Below are 24089 nucleotides of genomic sequence, written 5' to 3'. Positions count from 1 at the left end.
CATCATTACTTTAACTTAAAAGACACTTAAAAATAAAAGTATTAAAAGTAGTATGTATAAATAAGTATATATAATTAACATAAACAGATGATTCAGAGGGTACTCTGGATCTCAAAATTGCTCAGAATCATTTTTTTTACAAAGAACTTTTAAGATTTTATTTTAAGATTAGTGGGGAAATGGCTTACCAGATTTCTACTGCTCAGTGAGACAGTCTTGTTTTAAGGCTCTAAGTCAGATATGATTCAAATCAAGATAGATATATTTGATGTTTTTCATTGAGTTAAATTCCTTTCCCTGTCCTCAAATATAAGACATACAATATTGACAGAATTTATAAAGATAAAGAAATATACATTAAACACATAATTAAATAACGTATATGAATGAAAACAGTGGGTATGAGTTAGAATTTAAGTGGACCAAGAGAACAGTACATCAAGACAAATTAATGGGAATGGTAGAGAAGAAAACCTTTCTAACCCTTCCAAGAAATAATAAAGCTTTGGTTAGCTACAAGCCGGATAACCAAAGTTCTCAATCAACTAAGCCTTTGGCACTGCAAAATTTCCCACCTAAGGGATGCACGTAATTTGGGGGTAAAAAAGCTAGTCCAAGAGGGATTGAACAGAAGCAGGAGTTAATACAGAATACTGTGTTCGCAACAAAAACAGCTGAGAACCTGGAAGTTCCACTTCAATCCTTCGATTTTTATTCCTGAGAGGCAAATCAGATTGCTTACCTCTTCTTAGTTGGTTCTGTTGTGTTCTTCCCAAGGATTTCTCTAATGAAAGAGAAAAATATATTTCATTACATATTCAAGGACACTAGACTTAAATGTGAATAAGAGATTACTTACAACCTTGATTTTCTTGGCTACTCCACTGGAATTAACCAGTAGGTTAGGAAGTACTATAATGCTTATAACATTTAAGGTACATAATAAATTATACATTTCAATGAAATATGATCAACAAAAATTATCATGTACCTTCCACAGTAACCACGATAGTTTACTTAAAATATAAGCTTTTACATTTCACCAGTAAAACATGGTACCAGGCTGTCAAAGCTGTTTTCATGCACTGGGAAGGCCTTATATTATTCTCTAACACCAAGAGAAAGAGACTATTTGTTGCAGTATAACCTGGCCAATGACCTGCAGCTAGGGCGTACCCATAACATTCACAAAGAAGTGAATGGAGAAGTTCTCAGCAAATATTCCTGAGTAATCAAAGGGGAATTTATATCAGCCAGGTAGATCCCTAGCACTGAAGGCTCTCCAGAAGCCCATTGTACCTTTCTCGGATAAAGTGTTAAAAAAAAAAAAGAAAGAAAGAAAGAAAGAAAGGAAGGAAGGAAGGAAGAAAGAAAAATTCCATACTTAAAAATTACCAAAGTTTTCTAGTTCCATAGTGTACAAATTGATATTAAAAGGAAATATACTCTTTACTGTCTTTCTCAAATAGAAAAAAATTTTTTAAATCTGTAGGCCTGTTTGATTTTTCAAGGGAATAATCCATCTTACTGTATAGCTATTTTAAATAATAAAACCTTTTTCTTGAGGATACCTGGGACTTAGACTGAGGAAGCAGGAAGCCTAGCGCGCCTTTGGGAGGCTCCTCCACCTTCAGGCTCCTCAGACACCAAGGCCATCACTAGAGTGCCATGGTCTAAAATGGCCACCTAACTAAGTGCGGCCAGGACTTCACCAAAGTGGCTGAGTCCTCTTTAGGCACCACGAAACAAGGGCCAGACGCAGGGCTGCCAAGATCTTGCGATGGAACGAATTTGAGATGAAGATTTTTTTTGGTAAATATCACCTTACCCTTCTGTGCTGTGCTGTTACTTGTACTTAAAGAACTTCTCGTGTTCTCTTTTTCAAGTCCGTTTTACCTCATTGCTCTCTGCTCCTCTTCCATCTGTTCCCGGACTTGCTGGAGTTCCTTCAGTAGTTCAAGATCGGTGCCATTCACCCAGGTGTACACCACGTCGATTGGCATGGGCAGACAGAGCCTAGGGCAAACCCACAAGTCCTCCGGCTCATATGCATTTTTCCAATATATTTAGGAATAAGAGTGTAACAGGTTTAAACTTAAAGGTTATGAAAAAAGTCAATGAGAAGGTAATTCCACCACGGCATATATCACAGAATTGCATGTTTTCAGACTAGAGCTAAGGGACTAATTATATGTTGAGAACCTTCTTTATGCAGTTTATGTACTTCATGTAGTTTGCATCATTTGATCCTCACAGCCACCTTTTACAGATGCTGTTACCACTCCACATTTAAGACCATGGGGGAGGTCTTAGAAGCTCACATTAATCTGCTACATTCTCAGTTTAGCAAAAACTGGTATACAAATGTAGCCACAGGAAAAAAAAAATCAGAAACTTAAAATTACCCCCCCCCCAAAGTTATCAAGCAGTAAAGAATGAAGACGTAGCTCTATTTAATGCTGTAGCCTTCCTGTTCCTTGCTGCCCCCAAGATCTAGAATGTCCCCTGCCTAGAATGTAAGCTCCAAGAAGGAAGGAAACTTCCCTGTTTTATTCCCTTAAGTACCCAACCGATTAGAAGAGTTCTCGGCACAGAGAAAGAAGCCCAGTTAAGGATCTGCCGAATGAGTCAATGATTTCTGTGAGACGGTAGCATGGAAGAACTTCCCAAACCTGCTTTTAATTCTTGAGTATCCTGTCTAAGCCTCATCTTAGTGTTTTTGTTCAGGTTGTAACCCTACTAAAAGCGTTTTTTTCCTCCTCTTTCTTTCATCAACTTACCAAAATGCCACCCATCTTACGGGGTCTGCCCTGGACCTATATGACACAGGAGTTCACAGCGACATATGACACATACTTTGGATGCTTCTGTTTTCAGTTTGGTCTTTTCCAAGTAATGGTATGGTACAATTTTGTTTTGTTTTGTTTTCTTTTTAGGCCCAGGACCAAAGTCTACCCTCCTTTTGTCTTCCTCACAGGCCAGGCACAGGGTAAGGCCCTGAGCAGTATGAAGGGCTCCAAAGGCCAACCAAAATAGTGTGTCTTTGCTGGTGGCTATGACCATATCACTTACTGCAGGGTTAATTATCTCATGGGAAAATTATTGTGGTTTGGTGGGTAAATCTCTCATATTATTAATGGAAGAAAAAGAGAAGTAATAACCACTTTTAGCTTAAAAGAAGCAGGTGAGATGATGAGAGGAAAGGAATGTCTACCGATCTGCCGAATAAATATTTACTGAGCACTGAGTATGTGCTAGGCACTGTTCTAGACGCTGGAGATTCAGCAGTAAATTAAAGAAAACTCGAATCGGTGCTTTCATGGAATTTACATTCTAGAAAGGTGCAAACAAGAAGATGATGTTAAGTTATTATGGAGAAAATAAAGGAGAAAATGGGGATACAAAGTATGCCTGTGTGGGAGGTCAGGGTTGAACAGGAAAATGAGAAATGGCCTCCCCGGAAGGTGGCATTTCAGCAAAGGTGTGAAGGAAGTGAGGAAGCGAAACCATGAGGGTGGTAACAGAGGCAGAAGACTGGTCTGGAAAAAGGGAACACCTTGAGCCAATGCCCTGAGGCAGACACCTGTCGGGCACACTGGGAGCAAAGGGAAGAACATAAGAGGAGGTAGAGTTAAGGAGGTACTAGGGGACCCAGAGCTGCACCAGGGAAATGAGGAGTCACCTCATATTCAGGCACACGTGATCACTAGCATCTCCCAACTCCCCTGCCAAGGTTCACCACTGCCTGCAAATTAAAATCTAAACTTCTACATAACATACACCCTGTGTTCTAGACACTCCAATTTCATACCCTCACCCAAACAGGATAAGACCTTGCAGGCTTCTGTGCCTTTGAACTTGCTTCCCTCTCTACCTAGAATATCCTTTCTTTCATGCTTCCTTCGATCACTTGCTCCTTCCCCGATCACTGCCCCTCTCCTCCCACGAAGAAAACGTTCTGCTTAACACGCACTTCCACTGTGCTTTGTACACTAAGGAATCCTCAGCACACTGCGTTGGACTGTTTTTTATGCGTGCCTATCTTCCACCAGATGGAGCCTCTCTAGTGCAGAAATGTAATTATGCTTTCTGTGCGCTGCTACATTATTTCCTCTCTTTCCTTTAGCTTTAGGAAAGCAATGGTGTGCAAAAGTTTCCTCATGTAGGTTTTCTCTGCATTATTTATAACAATTGGTTCTCAAGTGTTAGGTGTCAGAATCGAGTTTATAAAACAGATTTATAACCAGATCACTGGGCTCCAGGATTTCGAATTCTTTAGGTCTGGACTGGGGCCCCAGAATATGCATTTCTAACAGGCAATGCCAATGCGGCTGCTCTGCAGATCCAATTTGAAAATTGCTAATTTATATGTAGATTATATATACTTGTTAATTAAATAATGATCAGTTCATTCCCTCAACATACACATTGGTCTTTTCCATTTAAAAAAAATGCCCCTAAAAACTAAACAAAATATAAAAATGGGCAAGTGAGTGAAAACATATTTGAATAGCTACATTACAAAAACTAGCTATCTAAAATGTATAGGTCTTATTTGTATAATTATCAGTGTTCAAAATTAAACAGGTTACTGATGGTAAAAAAAAAAAAAAATGCCCCACATTAAACACATGTAAATTATTTTTAAGGTCTTCTCACTCCCACCTTCTCAGGTTGCTCAGACTGAAAATTAATTTTTAAAAACTGCTTATGTGACATATTTTAAAAAGATTTAAAAAAGAAGAAAAAGAATTGCACATTCCAAAGCTTTCCTGTAATAGTAATGATCTGCTATAGAATCAAGAGATAGCCATACATGTTCAATTGAGGAAATCAATGTAAGTAAGTCTATAATTCATTTATATACCAGTTCTTCTAATAAGGCTGTGTTATATGATCAATTTAATTCTTTGGTGTTGAACTAACAAACCTAAGGATTGGCTCCAGGTCAGTGAGTCAATTGTTTTTCTATTAGAGGCACAGTCACAGTGAACATGAGTCTTGTTCTGACCAGGAGACAATCTTAGTTTCCATACGAGAAGGAAGTCTTTCTCCTAGACTGAAGACTATATAAGTCACCTATGACTCAAAACCAAAGCTGTGGTGACAGTGACACAGCTTTTATTTTTATCAGTTTAGTTTAAATGAATAAAAAAGCACATAACAGTCCCTTGGTTCTACAGTCTATAAAGTAGGTAAGAAAACTTAGAACTTAAATAGTATCTTAGAACCAAAGAATTGGAAGAGATTTTATACTTAATCTAATATCTACATTTTAGAGATGAGAAAATTGAGCCCTGAATTGACTTAATGCTTCACAATTAGTAGCATTAAGTAATTTATATATTCATTCAGGGCAAACAGCATTAAAGACACTCACAGAAAAACTAGCAAACCAGTGAAGCTTCCTATAAACATTACGGTATTTTAAACTATATTAGAACATGTGATATGTTATGTATGATCTATTTACTTGTCATCATCAAAATTAGGCAATTTTTAAAATATCCCTATTTTCATGCAATCAAAAATTAGGAAAAGAAAAAGAAATAGAAAAAGAAATATTTAACATACATGCAAAAAATTCTTCAGAAAGAGAACAAGAGTGTTTGATTAAAGCTGCTGAGCTCGATAGTTGGGTTTTCTAAGCTACAATATTGTGTAGCTGGTAAGCTCACAGTGGTGGAAACAAGTTTTCCAGAATCTGAATTTTCACTTGAAAGCTCATACTTTATCATTGGCAACAAAGACTATTACTTGCTTTCCTTCAAGAGACAGGATGGCTTTGTTCACTGTCAAGAAAATACCTGCCAAATAACCAAGTTTGATGAATCCTACTTGAATTAGTCCTTTCAAGTTATAACAATGGTGTCCCATGAAACAGAAGAGCTAGTTGCAGGCCAAGGCCAACAACCACTCCAGCGCTTTTCCTCAAGACAATCCCCACCCAGAGAGGTGCTTTATGTGTCTTTCCCCTTTCATCACACAGACATCAAAGAAATGTTTGCTCAAAGGATCAAGATATAATCGAATCAATAATTTTTTACCGCTTCCTCATGAACATTTTTAAGTGAAACTGGCTTTTTCTTGCCCCTGCAAAGACGTGGTGGCAAAGAGTACAATGACTCACACCAAGTAAGGTGTGGCAATTTCACCCCCACTGCTTTTATACCATGGGTGCTAACGTCAACACAGTAAAAAAGCAAATAACACCTTAGGGTGATTAGAAAAACGGTTTTGCTTTCACAGACCCCCAGAGTCTTGGAAAACTGCTATTTTAAGAGATCCTCAGTGAAAGCTCTAGAGTTTCCCTAGTTCACTAGTTACTTGGTTACAAGATACCACCCCTAATTAGACCACAAAATTCTTTACAGTAGATAGTCATATCTCAGGATCTAAAACAGTGTAAGACTCAAAGATTCAAGCTTCATTGAAGGAGCAAATTCATACATAGGGGCCTTTAAGGACCAAAGCAAAGAAATCCACAACCACTCTTCATGAACATACTGAGGGCTATAAGAATGCATACATCCAATCAGCACAGTTATTTTTAAAACTACTCACTGGATAGAAATCACTAGGCACTCATAACAAGGGGACAGAGGGCCAAGGGCTCCAGGGGAAATCAGTGAAATACAGGTTCTCAGAAAACTGTCCAAGTGTGTCAAATAACACCAGTTATTACTTGTAGTTTCATTAGGTTTTCTGATTCAGTGAGTAAAGGGAAGAATTTATGGGATCTATCCTCAGGGGAAAGTGACAGTCAGGATCTCTAGTTATGGTCTCCAACATTGAGACCAAGGTCTTTTGTGAGGTTAACTCCCTTGGTAGCTCCCCCCCATTTGGTTTTGTCCCCTCTTGCTCCTTGCCCTGTGCTGATTTGCTGTATGCCATTACAATGAAAGGGAGAGTCAATAAATACTGCATACAGTGAATACATCAAAAAGGAGAAGACTCCTTATTTTTTAAAGGTGGAATGATGATCACCGAATAATCCAAAACAAAAATTCATTAACAGCGGTTCCTCTGGGTGAGGGGAAATCCAGAATGGAAAAGAGAGAGGCTTTACTTTTTACTTTTTTATTTTTTGAACTGTTTTCACCAGAAACATCAATTGCTTTTACAATATAAAACTATATAAGTAATAGTTTTATAGACAAAAACCAAAAAGAGCCTGTGTGAGTCATTTTAGCTGTAAGAAGGGAAGGAAGACACTGAAAAAGATTGCTTCCACCCAGGTGTGCCTTGGGTGGAAGAGAAAGGTTGAATGCAGCATTCAAGAATGGCTGCAGCAAGAAGCTTGGCCTTAAGAAGCCACAGACCCAACCTTTAAGGCTGTCTGCTCCTTCCCACAGCAAGGCAGCAAGATGACCCCAGCAGCAGGTGAGGGTCCAGTCCTGGTGGCTACCATGGGGATGGCCCTAGTTAACACATTGATGTCAGCCAAGGGATACTGGCCAGGGCTCAGAATGGCTGCAGAGTAGCCACCCAGCTTCCTCATCTTCCAGGGGGATAGAATTACCTTTATCTCATAGAACTGGGGCAAGGATAAAAGGAGATCATTTGGGAGTCAGATTTTCCATCTAAAAAACTGTGAGGATGGACTACAAGGTTCCTTCGGATGGGAGTAGTCTTGAGTAAGTTGAACCATGTCTGTACTTGGAAAGAGCCCTTCAACTGCTACATGTAGAGCATGGGTGGTTTCATGGCTCATCATTTACGTCACAACAAACCACTCTCCAAAACTGATCTTTTCTCACCGATTCTGAAAGGACTTTCCGGCAATATTGTCTCTGTAGGAATCAAACAAAACGTGGTATTGATCCCGGCTCCATTCCAGAACCACCTAGGGGGGAAAAATAAAGAAGAAAGAAGAAAAAGAAACAACGTTTTATTTGCATCAAATATTAAGAGTTCATAACTTTCACTTCGTTGAGAAGCGCTAAAGGAACAGGTAAAGCAATCAAAATCCATGCATTACTCAGGGCCTGTCACATGCCAGGTATTATGCTCAATCCAGATAAATAAAACTACAATATGAGGACAGTTATACACATCAGAATCAAAGAGGTTTAAAAGGACGTGATCTGAGAATTGGGTCTCGCAGAATGAGCTCACCAGGTAGGAAGAAAGGGACAGAGCCAGAAGAGCATGTACAAAGGTTGAAACCAGCAAGGGTGAGATGCTTGAGAGCAACTATGCAGTTGGCTTTGGCTGCAGTACAGGTAGTAACTGGAGAGAAACTTGGCTGGGAGAGGGAGCTGGGCCCTGGCTCGGATGTGCCTTGTGTGTCATGGGACACAGAGGCACTAAAGGATCTAAGGCAGCTACATGATCCACACAAAACTTAGGAAAGACCCTTCTCATAGCACAGAGCAACAAATCAATGGGAGGTGATGACCTTACCACCTTTGAATTTTCATTTGATGACCTTGCTAAATATCTCAGAAGAAGACACAAGTCTTTAGATAGGATCTCCCTCATGTCTGCTTTGCAGGTCTATAAACCTACCCACCCACGTGCCCCATTTTCTTCTTCACTCCGTTTTGACCACAGAAGAAGTGTTCGACCTTCTTGTAAATGTCCCGTCTCTGCCCATTTGCTCTGGATCTCATCAATTCATATTTTCAAGACCCTGCCTCCATTCTCTCTTCCTCTCAATGGGATTACTAGCAGCATATAAACATATTCCAGTATCTTGGGAAAACCTTCCCTTCCCTCCACATCCCATTCCAGCAAGTCCCTCCACTCTAAATTCTCTGTCTCTTTCAAGGGCAAATGATATCTTCCATCTCCCATTCACCCTTCAGCCCACTCCACTACCACTCTGCCCTCACCACTTCCACTCTGCCCTCACCACTTCAGTGGCCTCACCAAGGCCTCCACATTGTCAAATCCAGTGCCATTTTTCCTGATCTCTGTCTTACTCAACCAGTAGTGGTTGCCCGTTCCTCCTTTCTGAACCACTCTCTTAGTCTTCTTCACATCAGTCTAGTTAGTGGCTCCTTTTCAGTCTCCTTTGCCAGCTCATCCTCTTCTCTCTGACTCTTAAATGTGTCCTTTGATTCTCTTCCTCTTCCTGGAATGCCCTCCTTCCTGCCAAGGCTTCCCCCAAGCTTCCTATTCCACCAGCCCTAGGACGTGGCCCTGTTACATTCAGATGGCTGTGAGAGTCCTAGTCATTGAGATTTCTTTCTAGCCAGCAGAAAGGAAAGAAAGGGAAAAACATGCCCCTCCTTTAAGGAGACTCCTTGGAGACTGCACTTCTGTTTTCATTGGCCAGGACGTAATCACAGGACAACATCTGGCTACAAGAGCAGCCTTTTGCGCCTAAGTGCCCTGCTACAACTGCTCATTTGTTTTCACGGCATTCAGGTTTTTCAAGACCGGGCCTCTGCCTACCTTTACCACCTTGTTTTAGCAGGACGCTTCATAAATACCAGAGACTCAACTAATAATTCTCCTACTCAATGTACTGATTTAAAAACAATTGATTTCAATGGGGGTCTAATGTGCTTTGTATTAGTTTTACAAAGAGAAATAAGCTAACTTCCCCGACTTTTAGGAACTAGAGACAGTTACCTTTAATAGAAGTTTATTGCTGGCTAAAGCCGCACTAAAGGAGTATCTGACTCTTTCTAGGAAGACGCCGAAACAACTTTCCTGAAGAAGCGGTGTTAGCAGAGTCTTAAAGGATGAACAGGAGAATCTGTCAGCAGTTCAGCTGGGGAACAGGGGGTGGCATGTTAGAGGGTTTGCTACCTGAATGGACAGGAGCGTGAGGAGAGGAAAAGAATCGAGGGTGATCGCCAGGTTTTCAGAATATGACGTGTGACTGACTGACTAGACAGTGGGGCCCCTTAATGACACAGGAGGAACAGGTATAGTGAAGATGAAACCTGGTGGGAACCAAGGGTCCCATTTGAGTCATGGTACGCATATATACAACTGGCCTCTCCAATGGACTGCACGTTCCTGGAGGAGAGGGAATGAACTCTACCTTTAGTACCAGACCGAGCACCAACCCCAATGGCAGGCACATATAGAGTATGCTACCTATTCTTAATAATATAATTGTATCAACTTGTGTCAACTTATTGAGCTCAAACAGAAGTGATTCTACATCAATACTCCTGTGCCCAGGAGGCGAGGATGAGGCAGAAAACTTAGAATAGGGAACAAAGGCTTCAAGCTCGACCCCTCCCCTTTTCTGTTTGGCTGGAACATCTCAGACATGACCTTCCCTGACCACCTGTTCCCCCACTTCCTCCTCCCCAGTTTCCTATAATTGAGAGGACCAAAGAACAAAAAAGAAATCGCTATCTGGAAAGGAAGGACAGGGACGAGCCACATGGGTAGTCCCCCCACGCGTGTGAGAAGCCGAGGAGCACCCTCTCCTCTCCACTTGCCTACCATTTAATTAAAACTTTCCACCCAGACCCCACTGGGGCACCTCGTTCTCCAAGGTCGTCCGCTCTCACTTCTTAAGCGTGTACTATCGCTTTAATAAATTTACTGTGCTTTGCTAAATCCTTCGGTCAGGCTCTCAAATCCTCGGGCTGCGACAAGAACCTGGACCCCAGCATCAGGTTTAAGCCTCCCTTGGCCTCCCCGGGTGCTGCCCAGCAACAGGGAGAAAACACAGAAGGGCACACTCCACAGGATGCCTGAGAAATGCTGACATGATGTGTTGACACCATGTGTCTTCCTTCATCAGATAAATTAATCTCACCATCGCCAAACCACTTTCGTGTATTAGAAAGAACAACAATAACAGCAAAGGGTCCTGATCTAACGCACTTAGGAACTTTGCTACTGGTCCAGAATTCTGTACTTAGATTTTGGGGGAGGTAGCCAGGTTATGACTCGAGACATGGGTTTTCACACCAGCTCTGTTACTTTTACGGGAGATCTTGTACAAGTTATTGCGTTGTTTCTTCATCTAAAAAATAAAGGAAATCTGACAAAATTGTGTTTGAAGTCCCTTCCAGTCCAAAAAGTACAGGGTGGGGCAAAAGTAGGTTTGCAGTTGTATGTGAAACAGAGTTTATGCTTGTACTGTTATTCATTTTTTAAAAAGATTTTATTTATTTACTTTTGAGAGACAGGGGATGGGAGGGAGAAAGAAAGAGAAACATCAATGTGAGCAAGATACGTCAATCAGTTGCCTCCTGCATGCCCCCAACTGGGGACACGGCCAGCAACCCAGGCATGTGCTCTGACTGGGAATCGAACTGCTGACCTTTCAGTTTGCAGGCCATCGCTCAATCCACCCAGCCACACCAGCCAGAGCTGTATTATTTTTCATGTGAACAACTGTAAACCTACTTTTGCCCACTCTCTATGTGCATAAAGGAGGTGCAGAGCTGTGTGGCTGGCATTGTAAATGGTGCAGTTTCTTCTAAGACGACAGGGCAACTCCATAGGAGACCATGTCTCTTCTAACTTCAGCCTCCCCTGGGATTCCTGTCCCTAGTTCTAATCCTGTCCACACTTAAACTTTGTTCTCTTCCATCATAACTATTCCTTTTTCTGCTTACGTCCATTCTCAACTAGATCCTATTGGGGAAATCTTCCAAATTCTTTTTTTAAGTGAAGGAGTAATAGCTATATGAGGGATCGAAAGGGAGGCTTGTATATCCTAAATCAAACAAAATTCATATAAGGGTTAGTGTCAGTTCATTTTCTTAATACTATCCAGGATGGAAAAGAGCAGAAATTTGAATGGGCAATTATAAAATTACTTATTCTGGGGTAAGCCACAAAAATACAAGTATCTTCCAAACAACAACAACAACAACAAAGGCAAACTTGTAATTAGATCTTGTTTTTAGCCCTGGCTGGTGTGGCTCAGTGGATTGAGTGCCGTCCTGCCAACCGAAATGTCTCCAGTTTGATTCCCAGTCAGGGCACATGCCTGGGTTGCAGGCCAGGACCCCAGCTGGGGGCGTGAGAGAGGCAACTGATAAATGTATCTCTCGCACATCAACATTTCTCTCCCTCTCTTTCGCCCTCCCTTCCCTTCTCTCTAAAAATAAATAAAATAAAATATTTAAAAATAAATTAATTAAATTTAAAAGCAAAATGAGAGATCTTGTTTTTAGCCATTACTAACAATAAACAAATGACCAGAGGAGAAGTTAAGAGAAATATTTACAAAATCAAGTCTCTTCCTCCACAGGCCTTTGCACCTTCTTCAACCCAATCTGAATGTTTCCGTCTCAAAACGCTTGAGGAACTTTTATCCGTATCACTTACTTGGAAATCAGTTACACACTGCCTTGTAACATTTCTTGCCTTGCATTACTTATCTTTTTTATTGTTACTTACTTTTCACCTATGTTAGCACCTCATCAGACCAATCAAGTTATAAACTGTTTCAGTCTATTTATCATTAACTTATACTGAGAACAATTCATTGTACACCACATTCTTCTTAATAAATGCCTGGTTCTAGCAGGAATGACATAAGAGAAGGCTGGGTTGGGAAATCTGGGACATCTCCTAGGAGAAACTCCCAGTTCTCCTACAGTGGCTGTGCAACCTTGAGTAAGTTACAAAGTTCAGGCCTTAGTTTCCTCCACTATGAACTTAAGTACCAAATCTAGTTCATCAGTTTGTTGTGCTGCTGTGTAGGACAGTGATCCATCCTCACATGGCCTGGGTGAGGAGGGTGTACGAAAAGAGTACCGAGCATACTAGAAGGCACGGTAAGACATTTAAAATATTATATTGGTAGTAATTCAAATTTTTATGAAACAAAATAAAAAACGCAAGTGATTTTTGCAGATAAAATGTTGGCCTTCAAAAAATTCCTACTTGCCATTCTGAACTATTCCACCCCTCCCCGCGCACACGCACATATACCCTTCCTCTACACTACTCTCCTCAGAGTATTTACTTTTCTCCGCTTCTAAGGGTAGTTTGTTGGTAAAATTTAAGGCACAATGAACTAAAATACTATTTATTAAAATACTACACAAGCTCTGAAATACCTCATAAAGAATTGTAAAAATCATCGAAAGGTAGTTTACTGTACCAGTTAAAAATGTTTATCACCTTTAAGACTCCATCTTAATAATCATGGCTGTCAAGGTATTCAAGATCAATTATTTGTCAGTTTTTACAAAACGGCAGCCAAACTCAGTCTTAACGTGCTGATGGCAGAGGAGCGCGGGTGGGTACATACATTCACCAAGCACCCTCATGCCAAGCGCTCCTCCCCACTGAACCCCTGTCACTAGGGACCAACCATGAGGCAGGTACAAGGATGGTTCATTTTCCAAAGAGAAGCCCCAGGCCGCTAGCAGTGTGTGAGGGGGCTGGGGTGTGAAGCAACACAACTGCAGAGCCCACGATCCGTTTCACTTCTTCAAGCTCTCTCAGCTTCACCAGGCTGCCTCCTCTGACAGGTATGTAGACAGAGCTTTGTCAAATCCACATTTAGGAACATGGTCATTCTGTTCTGAAGCCGGTATGTTTACCATCCTTAATTCAGTAACCCAGATCTGTTTCCTTAGCATGTTTATAAATGACCACCATCACATAATACACCTGTGTTTTTCCTCAGTATTTTCAGAATGTCTAACAGTCCTTTCAACAGGTTTGCGCACACAAATGCTAACATTTTCACATGATAAACTTTTTTAAATTATAAAACTGTTACATGCTATTATTGAAGTTTTTTATGATTCCAGACAGGATCAAATACATGCCTGTGGTGGAATAATAGTGAATGAGAAGCAACCCCCATAGTCCTTTGTGCTGGAGTAATTCCTTGGTTAAGGAAAGGAGGAACGTAATTATTAAGAAGAGAACAGGTATATAGTGCATATCTGCTCATCGCTGTAAGGTTTACAATCAGAAGACGGGAGTCTAAACCTAGCACTTACCAATAATAAAACCCACGGCACTTCTCTATTCTCCATTTCTTCTTCTGTAGAATGCAAATATTAATGCCATCTATTTCACAAGACTGTTTTGATGAGTTAATGAGATGTGCAAGTCATACACGGCTGTACAATACTTATATGCAAACTGTTCACATGTCTCTTACAGACAGCATTTACAGTGTTGCAATATAATTTACCTGTTTAAATATATGTCTACTCCTCTGTGAGCAGCTCAAAGACAGGAACTTGACCTCTTTTTATTTTTATTCCCAAATCCTAGCACAGGGCCTGGCACAAAATCAGGAAATATTGTAGAATGAATAAATATGGCTACTAGTTTTACAAGGCAAAGATCTTGGCACAGCTTACCACTCCTTAGTTTCCCTCCAGAACTTTCTGCTTTCGGATCCATTCCCAGACAGTCAAGGTAAGAACTAAAGCGCTAGACATGTAGAGACAACAGCAAACCCAGGCACACGAGGATATAAAACCCTCTCTCTGCAAAAGCATATGTCACTTTCTCAGTTTTTCAAGCAAAGAAACGTGACATGATACACCACAAAACTTAAGATGTTGGGGCTCTCGAACTTCAAGCAATAAGAACTCTTAACACTGAAGGAGCTTTTCATACACTGATAATCATCAGAAGTTTATATTATCCTAGATTATAAAGGTTCTTCACACTTTCTGAAAACAAAATTTAGTTTGCATCAAAAAGTACTAAGAGAGACCAAGATATGTATCTTAAAGATAGTTGAAGCTTTATCTTTTCTACTAACTCGACACCTCCCTTGATATCCATCAGGAAGTCATATCCCCAGAAGCACTATCTAATCACATCTGACTGAGTCCGCTCATTTTGTTTTCCTGTCTCAGCCTATAGCTTATAAACAACAGACGTTGCTCTCTCACAGCTCTGGAGGCTGAGAAGACTAAGATCCACGCACCTGCAGGTTTGATGTCTGGTGAGAACCAGCTTCCAGGGGCATAGCCAGCTGCCTTCTTCTGTATCACCTCAAGGGGTGGATTGGGCCCCCAAGCTCTCTGGGGTTTCTTTTATAAGAGCACCTATCCCATTCATGACCTGATCATCTCCCAAACGCCTCATATCCTAATACCATCACATTGGGGATAAACAAAAAGGCTTGCCCCAAATCAAGTAATAAATCAGTGAGAGATAAAGCCAGTTTCCAAAAGCAAATATTCCTTTCTTTCGAGCTTTTGTACAATTATAAAAATCAATATTGAAAGCCTGCTGATTCTGAAGAACTGAATTCAATGTGGTATCTTTACTTGGATTCCTACACAGTCTCCTGCTACCATTCCCTTCCGCCTGCAATTCACCTTCTACGTTACCTCTCGAGCAATCGTTCTAAACACAGATCTGATTCATCATTCTCTGGCTTAAAATCATTTGAATGATCCGCATTTTCTGTAGGATGAGTTGAAACTTCTTAGCCTCACTCAATAGGCAAGCCCTAAACTGGCCACTGCCTGCCTCTCCAGCTTCTGTCCGAGGTATGCTGCGGCCCTTCAGAACTACTTTTGTTCCTAAAAAGGGATAGTGTCTCTCACACCCATACCTTTACACCTATGGCATCCTTCACTTAAAAAAAGTAAATAAACAATGGAGGTGGAGGGTTGGTTGGGGGAGCCCAGCCATATCCTTCAAGATCAAGCTCAGATGTCACTGTCTGAGAAATTGCCGGACACCCACACCTAGGTCTTCAACTTAATTTATTACAATGTATTTTAACTTTGTCTATCTCCTCGGCCATCTCCCTGCCTGGAGAGTGAACTCCTCAAGAGCTGGAGAAAACGGAACATCTTTGTGTCTCCAGCAAGCAGCAGAGTAGCTGGCCCACAGCAAACACCTCCATAAGTCTCCGTCAAATGAAAACCTTCTGAAATTTTGGTAAAGAAGCTTTATACAATTTGGAATTAATCAGAGACAGAAATGAAGTTAATGGAATGAGGCAATGAAAGGGGAAGGGGGAGAGAAAGATAAATTAAGACAGAAAGAAAACTAGAACCTAAAAGAAGAAAAAATTTTAGGATGCAATTTTAAAGTGGGCAATATAGTTTAAGTCTGATTACAGAACTCATTTGGCTCTCCTTGAACAAGTATGATCTGAACAATATGACCTAATTTGTAACATTTTTGAAAGATCACATTTTTCATGCTTAATTTAATGCATGTATGAATCACACATAGGCTGACTAATCACCTGCTAGAGATACTGCATGTGGATCATAAGATTGGAACAATCAATCTAAAAACACTAAAAACTTCAAGTGATACATTGTGAATATATAACCTTTTACAGCTACACTTATTTGTTATATTTCAGAATGAACGAAAGTAACATATCGTATTATAAGGTGTAAGCTATATTAAATTAAAAATGTACTTACTCCCTCTGCTGTCACATCAACCATAATAAAGCACAGTGAGGTAGAGAAATCACTGTAAACTTTTCTGCTCTGTCTCTAAGGAAAGATTAATACACTCTTCAAACGACCTTGGCATCAGCCAAGAAGGAAGGTCTTTGGCTGCTGTCTTCATAAGCATCATAGCCCAGGGAAGAACAGCCCTGAGACAGGACCTTTGGCATTTAATTAGCATTTACTGAACACCCTGCACACCAGGCATCATGCAAGCTGTCGTATATACATTAGGCATCTCGTTAAAACCATTTTTCCTCATCAGGCTCAACCACATTCAGTAAGCGAAAATAAACTTTTTAAAGTATTTATTCAACAAATATTCATTGAACACATAGAATTAGGGTCTGGGTGAGCAAATAAACTTGTCTATCTTAATCATTTTCATCATCTATGTTCACTGCAGCATTATTTACAATCGCCAAGATCTGGAAGCAGGCCAAGTGCCCATGAGTAGATGAGTGGATAGAACACCTATGGGACATTCACACAGTGGAATATTACTTGGCTGTAAAAAAGAGGAAAATTTTACCCTTTGCAACAACATGGGTGGGCCTGGAGAACATTATGCTAAGTGAAATAAGCCAGTCAGAGAGAGACAAGTACCATATGATCTCACTCCTGTGTGGAATCTAATGAACAAACTGAACTAACAAGCAAAACAGAGACAGACTCATAGATGGAGAGCAGGTTGACAGCTCCTGGCAGAGGGCTGGAGGGGTAGAGAGACTGAGCAAAAAAAAGGAAAAATAGGGAAAGAACTCACGGACATGGAAAACAGTGTGGTGACTTCGGGAGGAAGGGAGGTGGGTGGAAGTGAAAGGAGGTGTGGGGGATAAATGGTGATGAAAAAAAAAAAATCTAAAAATAAATAAATAAATAAGACTAAGTCAAACCAAATATACTATGAAATTACTACATTAAATTAAAGTATCTATTGGATCATTACTGACAGATTTATGAGGGCACACTCGCACTGAGTTTCACAAAACTCCATAGTAATACACCCAGAGAAAGAAATTAACAAGATGTTAAAAATGGAAATAACCCACTTTTACATCTTCTAAAACAGTGATTTTCAACCGGTGTGCAGCAAGAACTTTTAAATCCTGACTATTTAGTCAGGGGCACTGACCTCTTTTCCCTTAGATCGTCAAATTCAAAAAATGGCAACAGCCAACACAACAATAGCCCTCCAGTGTGAATGAATCAAAATTATACCTATTTTTTTATCAGACTGGCAAAAATGATGTATTTTTTGGGGTGCTGCAGCATTTCAGCAATTACTTTATGTGCGCCGTGAGATGAAAAGGGATGAACATCGCTGTGCTAGAACAGGGTAAAGGGCTCACAGCGATCACAGTCACAATAGCCACATTAAGGACACGGGAAGGAAGTGGGTTTTGACTCAAGCCAGTGTCTAAGGACATCTGTTGCTTTGGCTACTTTTGATAACAGCCCTGTGATTTCCCGGTGGGGAACTCCTCGCAGAGCACGTGATTCACTTGAGACTGGACAGCCCGTTCACAACCTCAGCTCTGGGGATGATCCAGGTGGTTGATGGGGGCACAAGAAGGGCACTTGTCCCCTGGTTAGGCAGGCCACCTGGCTCCAGCTGGCTCTACGAGAAAAAGAAGCTCTCTTTTTGCTGGGCCTACGAAAACGGTAGGTCAGAAGCTGGAGTTGCTGACAGCAGTCTTTGCTTCCACACGGGAAGAACTTGCCTGAGAAGTAAATCAACAGAGAGGAAGAACAGAGACAAAAAGAGATTCCTGATGACATCATCTGGCAACTCCAACCCTGCCAGAGTTTCACCCTATAATTTTTCAAATACACCCGTCAAAAAACTACATTTTCTCTTAAGCCACATCTGAGCTGGGATTCTGTTCCAACCAAGTGCTACTGACTAATACCAGCAGCAATTTTAAACCACTAATGATTCAAAAAGAAACAGCTCCTGCCTCTTTGTAAAAGTCTCAAGTTCCTCTATGATGCCTCAACCCATAATTTTCTTCCCTTCCTCTGGTTTTCTAAGTGATTACTGGGTACCTTCTCAAGCACTCAATTACCCTCCCCCTTTGCTGTTACTCGGTCCTCATAACCTCATCTCAACTATACAAAGATGGTCGAGGATGAGCTAAAGGATGTGCTTGGATAGCACCTTCCACCCTATGAAGTACAATCAGACCAATTTTGTATGAGAAAGAAAAGGTAACTACGGATGGTCTGCATCAAAGTAGAAAACTTATACTTTTAATGGAAATGAGCTTGAAGGGATGTTGGTTAGGTTATCTCCAGTCATTCATTTGAGTGCTAAGAATACAGCAGGGACTAAGACAAGGTCCCGGCTTTGTCAGTTAGCTGGGCTGTGGATCTCTCCCAAACCCCTCCAAAGAGAGAGACCATTATTTAATGCTATCTAAGGGCCACCGGCATTTTCTCTGTAGCACAAAGTCCCATTACATTATAGTTCATGCCTTCTCATGTGAGGCCCCCAATAAATGTAAATTCACAAAACATTACAGCTAATAAGAGAGTCTTGTCTAGAAGTTTTAAAGCATTTTTAACAATGAAAGCTTTCCCCTCCCCCAAAAGCAAGCTACACAAAGCAGGTAGGAGTGGCTGCTCCAACACTGGAGGCAGCTGGAGTAACACAATTTGAGGATCGCGGTTATGGTGGAGCCAGAACCAGGCCAGAGGCTGCCTCTGGACTCTCAGGCCAGGTCTTCTTCAGCTTCACCCATTTGCTACCTTTGGCAAAGAACACACTTGAAATATATTTGTGAAATGAGTGAACTACTCATATACAAACATAATAACTAATCTCTTTCTTGAAGCAGCCAGTATGAGAAACTGATCACCAAGGCTGAACATAACTTGAGCTGGACCCAGTTTTCAATCTTCTTTTTCACTGAACAATAATCTCATTAATACAGAATGGCGGTAAGAGGCGGGTGAGCAAAAGGACCGGGGAGGCCTGGGACAGTTACTACCCACTATGAGCAGATTCCATCTGAACCCGACTTCCAACAGAAGTTAATTTTTGAATATTTGTTCCCATACTCGGTGAACGTAAGGAAGTGATATATCTTACACACACACACACACACACACGCACACCAGGCACACAGGCACACACATACACACCCAGCAGTGAACTACAATCCTCTATTCAACCCTGAAATCCAAAAACCTCTCAACAGTGAAGATCTTTTTGCGTCAAGCAAAACTTGACCTGACCTGAACTTATTTGGTGGCAAAACTTGGCCTGAACCGACTTGAAGTTATTTATAGTCTTTATTTTCCTCACTGAGTGTGAACAGTCTTATGTTCCACTGCATAAGATACTGGTGTTTAATTATAAGGTAATTCAGTAGTTCCAGAAGTTTCAGATAAGGGATTGTGGATTTGTATACAAATAATTCAACTAAGTAATGATGGCCCTGATATAATTTTTACTTCAAAAGCATGTTTTCAAAATTTTTTATTTACTTTTTATTTCATTTCATTTTTAAATTTTATTTGTATTTTATTTATTTATTATTATATTTATTTATTTATTCTTTAGAGAGAGGGGAAGGGAAAGAAAAAGAGGGATAGAAACATTAATGTTCGAGAGATACATCGATTGGTTGCTTCTCGCACGCCCCCAACTGGGGATCTGGCCAGCAACCCAAGCATGTGCCCTGCCTGGGAATCCAACCACTGACCTTTCGGTTCACAGGACAGGGCCACTGAGCCACACCAGCCAGGGCTTAAAGTCTATACAATATCAACTGACAAAGAACAAATATTTAAAATCAGGACTTTTATCCACTACAATTAATAAATAAAAAGATAGCCCTTTTATCCACTACAATTAATAAAGTTATTAACAAGTTGGTTTTATTAACTGTATGATGACAGTATTCTATTTCAAGAGTTTATTTCAAAATAAGGATTATAGACATAAAACAAATGTTGTTAATAATAGTAGCAGTATCTACTAAGATTTAATGAGAGTCTATGTGCCAGGAACTGTGTGTGGTGGTACTTCACATACATATCTTATTTAGTCCTCACCATCAAACCAGCAAGGAAAGTATTCTTGCTTCCATTTTAAAGATGAGGAGGCTAGGGTTCAGACAGGCTAAGTATCCTTTCCAAGATCATTCAAAGGATAGCCTGGGCTCTTTGAGAGAACATGAAGAAATGTGCTTAGGAGTGCAGATCTAGACCCATATACTGCCTTGTTTTGAAGCCCAGCTCTGCCATGAACTGGCCAGATTCACTTGAGCAAGTGCATTAGTTTCATCATCTGTAAAATGTGTATAATAATAGTACCTATCTCACAGCGGTGGTGTAAGGATTAAATGAGTGAATTTATGTAAAGGAATTAAGAGAGGGCCTGGAACCTGGTAATCCCTACTATCATGAGCAATACTGGCACCAGCATTCAAACCCATATCCGCCCAATCCGGCAGTTCTTCTTTTCCACTGTGCTGGAAAAGTGATATTGAGCCAGCTCCGTGACGGTCTTTGCCTCTCATTTCTTTTGTCTGTTCCAAACTTTAAAGTCTGTAGTCATTTCAAGACTGGCAAAAGTCTTTTTCTTTTCTTTTCTTTTTTTGTAAATAAATAACCAGGCATCGAATATATAAAATAAAACATTCTAACAACTGATGCCCTTAAGTCACCTTCACGCTGTAGGGTTGTTAATGAACAGCTAATTTAAATTACTCAGGGCCTAAAAACCCTTATCAGCAATAAGACACAACTATGCATAGATACAGTCACTATATTAAGTTGCAACACATGAAACAAATATTACACAGAAGTCTGGGGTACTTTCTCACCTTATAAAATTTATTTTTGGTACATTAAAACTACTAAAAACTACTAAAAGTGTATACTTGGATATCATGCCACATCATTCATTCATTCATTCATTCAACAAATATTTAGACTGCAGTCCTTGTGCCAGGGTTACACTAATTAGACAGACAGTAGACAGCATCCTCTCTTATGGAGCTTACAGTCCAGTATGGGTACAGATTTCAAGCAAAAGTATATTGTGGCATTTCTAAAAACCATTATGCTAACTGTAAACTTGTTCAACTTCATACCATATCCACTTATATACATACACACATACATATAGACAGCTTCCTAACACCTTGAAAATACAATTTTTATTTTTCTTTTTTTCTTTTATTAGACACTTATTTTTTAAAAGTGGTGTTCTCTAAAATCACATATATGTAACTCTTCCAGTTCTGACCTACTTACTCATGGTTATGGTACCCCTATTTATGGTAAAGAATACTGTATTAGACCGTCAATAATAAAAGAACTATCCAACCTAAAAATCAAAGGGTTGTTTGTCACAAAAATGTTTAAAGCATATATCCAGAAGGGTACAAAAATCTATTAAACCTGCGTGTTCCCACCTCCCAAACTTGTTGCTTGGATCCTCTAAGGAATTTATAATCTGACCCAACTACTTTATTGCTCATTAACTATGAGCAGATCCAGAAAGGCCAGGCTTGTGTGATCTGGCGTTTAAATTATTAGCCTATCCCATGACCCAAGGGCTTTGCCGGCTCCCAAGAGGTTAGGTGCTGGAGTCCAAGATCACTAAAACGTCCTGGTCACGTGATGGGGCCCTAAACCTCAGGTGATCTCAGGACAGGAAAACGGTTGTTTGGAGCTGTCAAACGATCTCACATCAGGGCGTGCACATCTGCCAGGAGGGCCAACGGATGATGTATAGTTGTCCCCAGTGACAGAGCCTACGTGCAAAAGGTTAAGTCCTTTCAATTTGGGGCCAGTACACTCTGCCCCCCACTGCAAATGCACGTGCAAAAGCACGCACGCCCTTGGAAGAACCTAAATTAAGATTAAAGTGCCTTTGTCAAAGGTGAAAAGATTAAAGGGTGACACCCCAGGAGGAAAACTGTAGGAGGGGCAAGGGATGAGAATTTAGGAATGGGAAGAGAACAACTCTGGGTCCCAGGAGGGGGGTTCGTGGAGAATAAAGCCCGAGGGAAAAAGTCAAATGACCTGGCGACCCTGAAGAACGCACCTAGTGGGACAAGGAATCAGTAGAACGAGCGCCTATTACCCACAACCCGTCGGGAGGACGAAAGCTGGACCCCAGATGCTGAAACCCGATCTGAGTCCTCTGAGCCTCTGGGGAAAGGGCAGGCGCTGGGACTTGTCGCTGGAGCGGCTGGGGGGACGGGGAGGCAGCGGTGAAGCGAGCTAGGGCTTGGGACACCCCGGGGATCGGCGCGCGGGGTCGCGCGGGTTCCAAGCGCCTTGGCCAGAGCTCCCGCGCCGCTACTCACCTCTCCGAACTGGAAGGCGGAGACGATGGTGACAACGACGCCCACGAAACAGACGTAGAGCCCATACCTGTGGGACAGGCAGGTATAGGTCTGTCTCTGCAGGAGCTTGAGCAGCATCACCGCGGCCGCCGCCACGCTACGCCCCGAGGAGCTAGAGCCAAGAGCCGCCGCCTCAACCAGCCGCCATTCAGCGGCCCCCAGCGGGCCGCCTCGCTCAAGGTTACAGCCTCCGGCCGCTGCGCATTGCCGCTCTGGGGATCGACGCCCGCTGGGCTCCTCGCCGCGGCCGCCGCTTCCGGGAGCCGGGAGCCCACGCCCTCGGCGCGGTGGAGGCGGACCTGCAGTCCGCGAGGCGGCCAGCGCCTCCCGGGCCCGGCCCGGGGAAAGGCGGCGGCGGCTGCAGAGGCGGGTCCGCCAGCGCCACCTGGAGGGCGGAGGGGCGGAGGGCAGGCGAACAACCGCCCCCCACCCCGCGCCACTCCCCGTCTGCGCGTGCGTGTCCTAGAGCGCGCTTAGATGTCGTGGATACTTTAGCACCCCATTCTGCATTTACAGTAATTGGGAAATTAATACTTCATAGGGTTCCTTTACCCTCTGGTTCTCCAACCATATTGCTTGAAATAGGAAACTCTTGGGCTAAATATGTCTAAATCAAAATTTATTTATTTATTAGTTAAATATGTGTTTAGTGTCCTGTGCCTAGCGTAGTGCTTGGTGTCAGTTATTCAAAAGTTAACTAGACTTGGCCATCGTTCCCAAGGATCCTAGCTGAGGAGATAAACGTGTAAACCACGAAGTACAATAAATGTCATGGTAGAAACAGAAATGGTCAGTTACTTCCACTTTGGTACCAGGTGATTTCTAGGAGGGCCTACCCTCGCGCCTCTTGTATGTAGGAGTTTTGTTTTTTGTTTTTTCTTGAAGGTTCCTTAGTCAATATGATTTTTGTCTTAAATCTAGCCACCCTGGGAAATAATACACTTATCCAGTGTTGCTGTCATTCACAGCATTTTTAGAATTATCTCCAGAACCAGTCTCAGGATATACTCAAAATATACTGTACACTCAACTGAATGATCAAATGCAACGAACAGACTTGCAAAAGAGATTACCTTTGCTCCAATTTAAGGTAAAATGTTTCCACTTTTCAGTCAATTCTTTTAATCCTTCTTCAGGAGATGGTGATACATGTTATACAAACATGGCAAAGATTATGGCAGTTACAAAGAACACTTGTAAAGTTCCAAGGTCTTTTCAAGCAAGGTGACAGATACAAAACCATATCATTCAACAGGACTCTCAAGATGTTTATTTCCACAATACCGATGGCCAACATTTACTTAGCATCTACTGTGTGCTGGTTCATCTAATCCTCACAACAACCTTCTAAAGTAGATAACATTATTACCTCCATTCTACAGAT

The 24089-nt window shown here is 41.4% G+C and overlaps 1 protein-coding gene across 1 annotated transcript in view; it reads right to left on the bottom strand.

The window, feature by feature from the left end:
• GNPTAB (N-acetylglucosamine-1-phosphate transferase subunits alpha and beta) overlaps positions 1–23006 on the bottom strand; it is a 58953-nt gene extending 35947 nt beyond the window's left edge. The window contains exons 1-4 of the mRNA XM_090272612.1: positions 22667–23006; positions 7761–7846; positions 1897–2016; positions 743–784 (exon numbers count right to left, since the gene is read on the bottom strand). Of these exons, the coding sequence (XP_090128738.1) occupies positions 743–784; positions 1897–2016; positions 7761–7846; positions 22667–22783 (365 nt within the window). The 5' untranslated portion in view covers positions 22784–23006. The remainder of the gene's footprint in view (positions 1–742; positions 785–1896; positions 2017–7760; positions 7847–22666) is intronic.
• Between the last annotated feature and the right edge of the window lie 1083 nt (positions 23007–24089).

Source organism: Furipterus horrens, unplaced genomic scaffold (assembly GCF_987537825.1).
Source record: "Furipterus horrens unplaced genomic scaffold, mFurHor1.1.pri manual_scaffold_4, whole genome shotgun sequence".
Lineage (NCBI taxonomy): Eukaryota > Metazoa > Chordata > Mammalia > Chiroptera > Furipteridae > Furipterus > Furipterus horrens.
The sequence above is the reverse complement of the archived record's forward strand: the minus strand, read 5'-3'. Positions and strand labels throughout refer to the sequence as shown.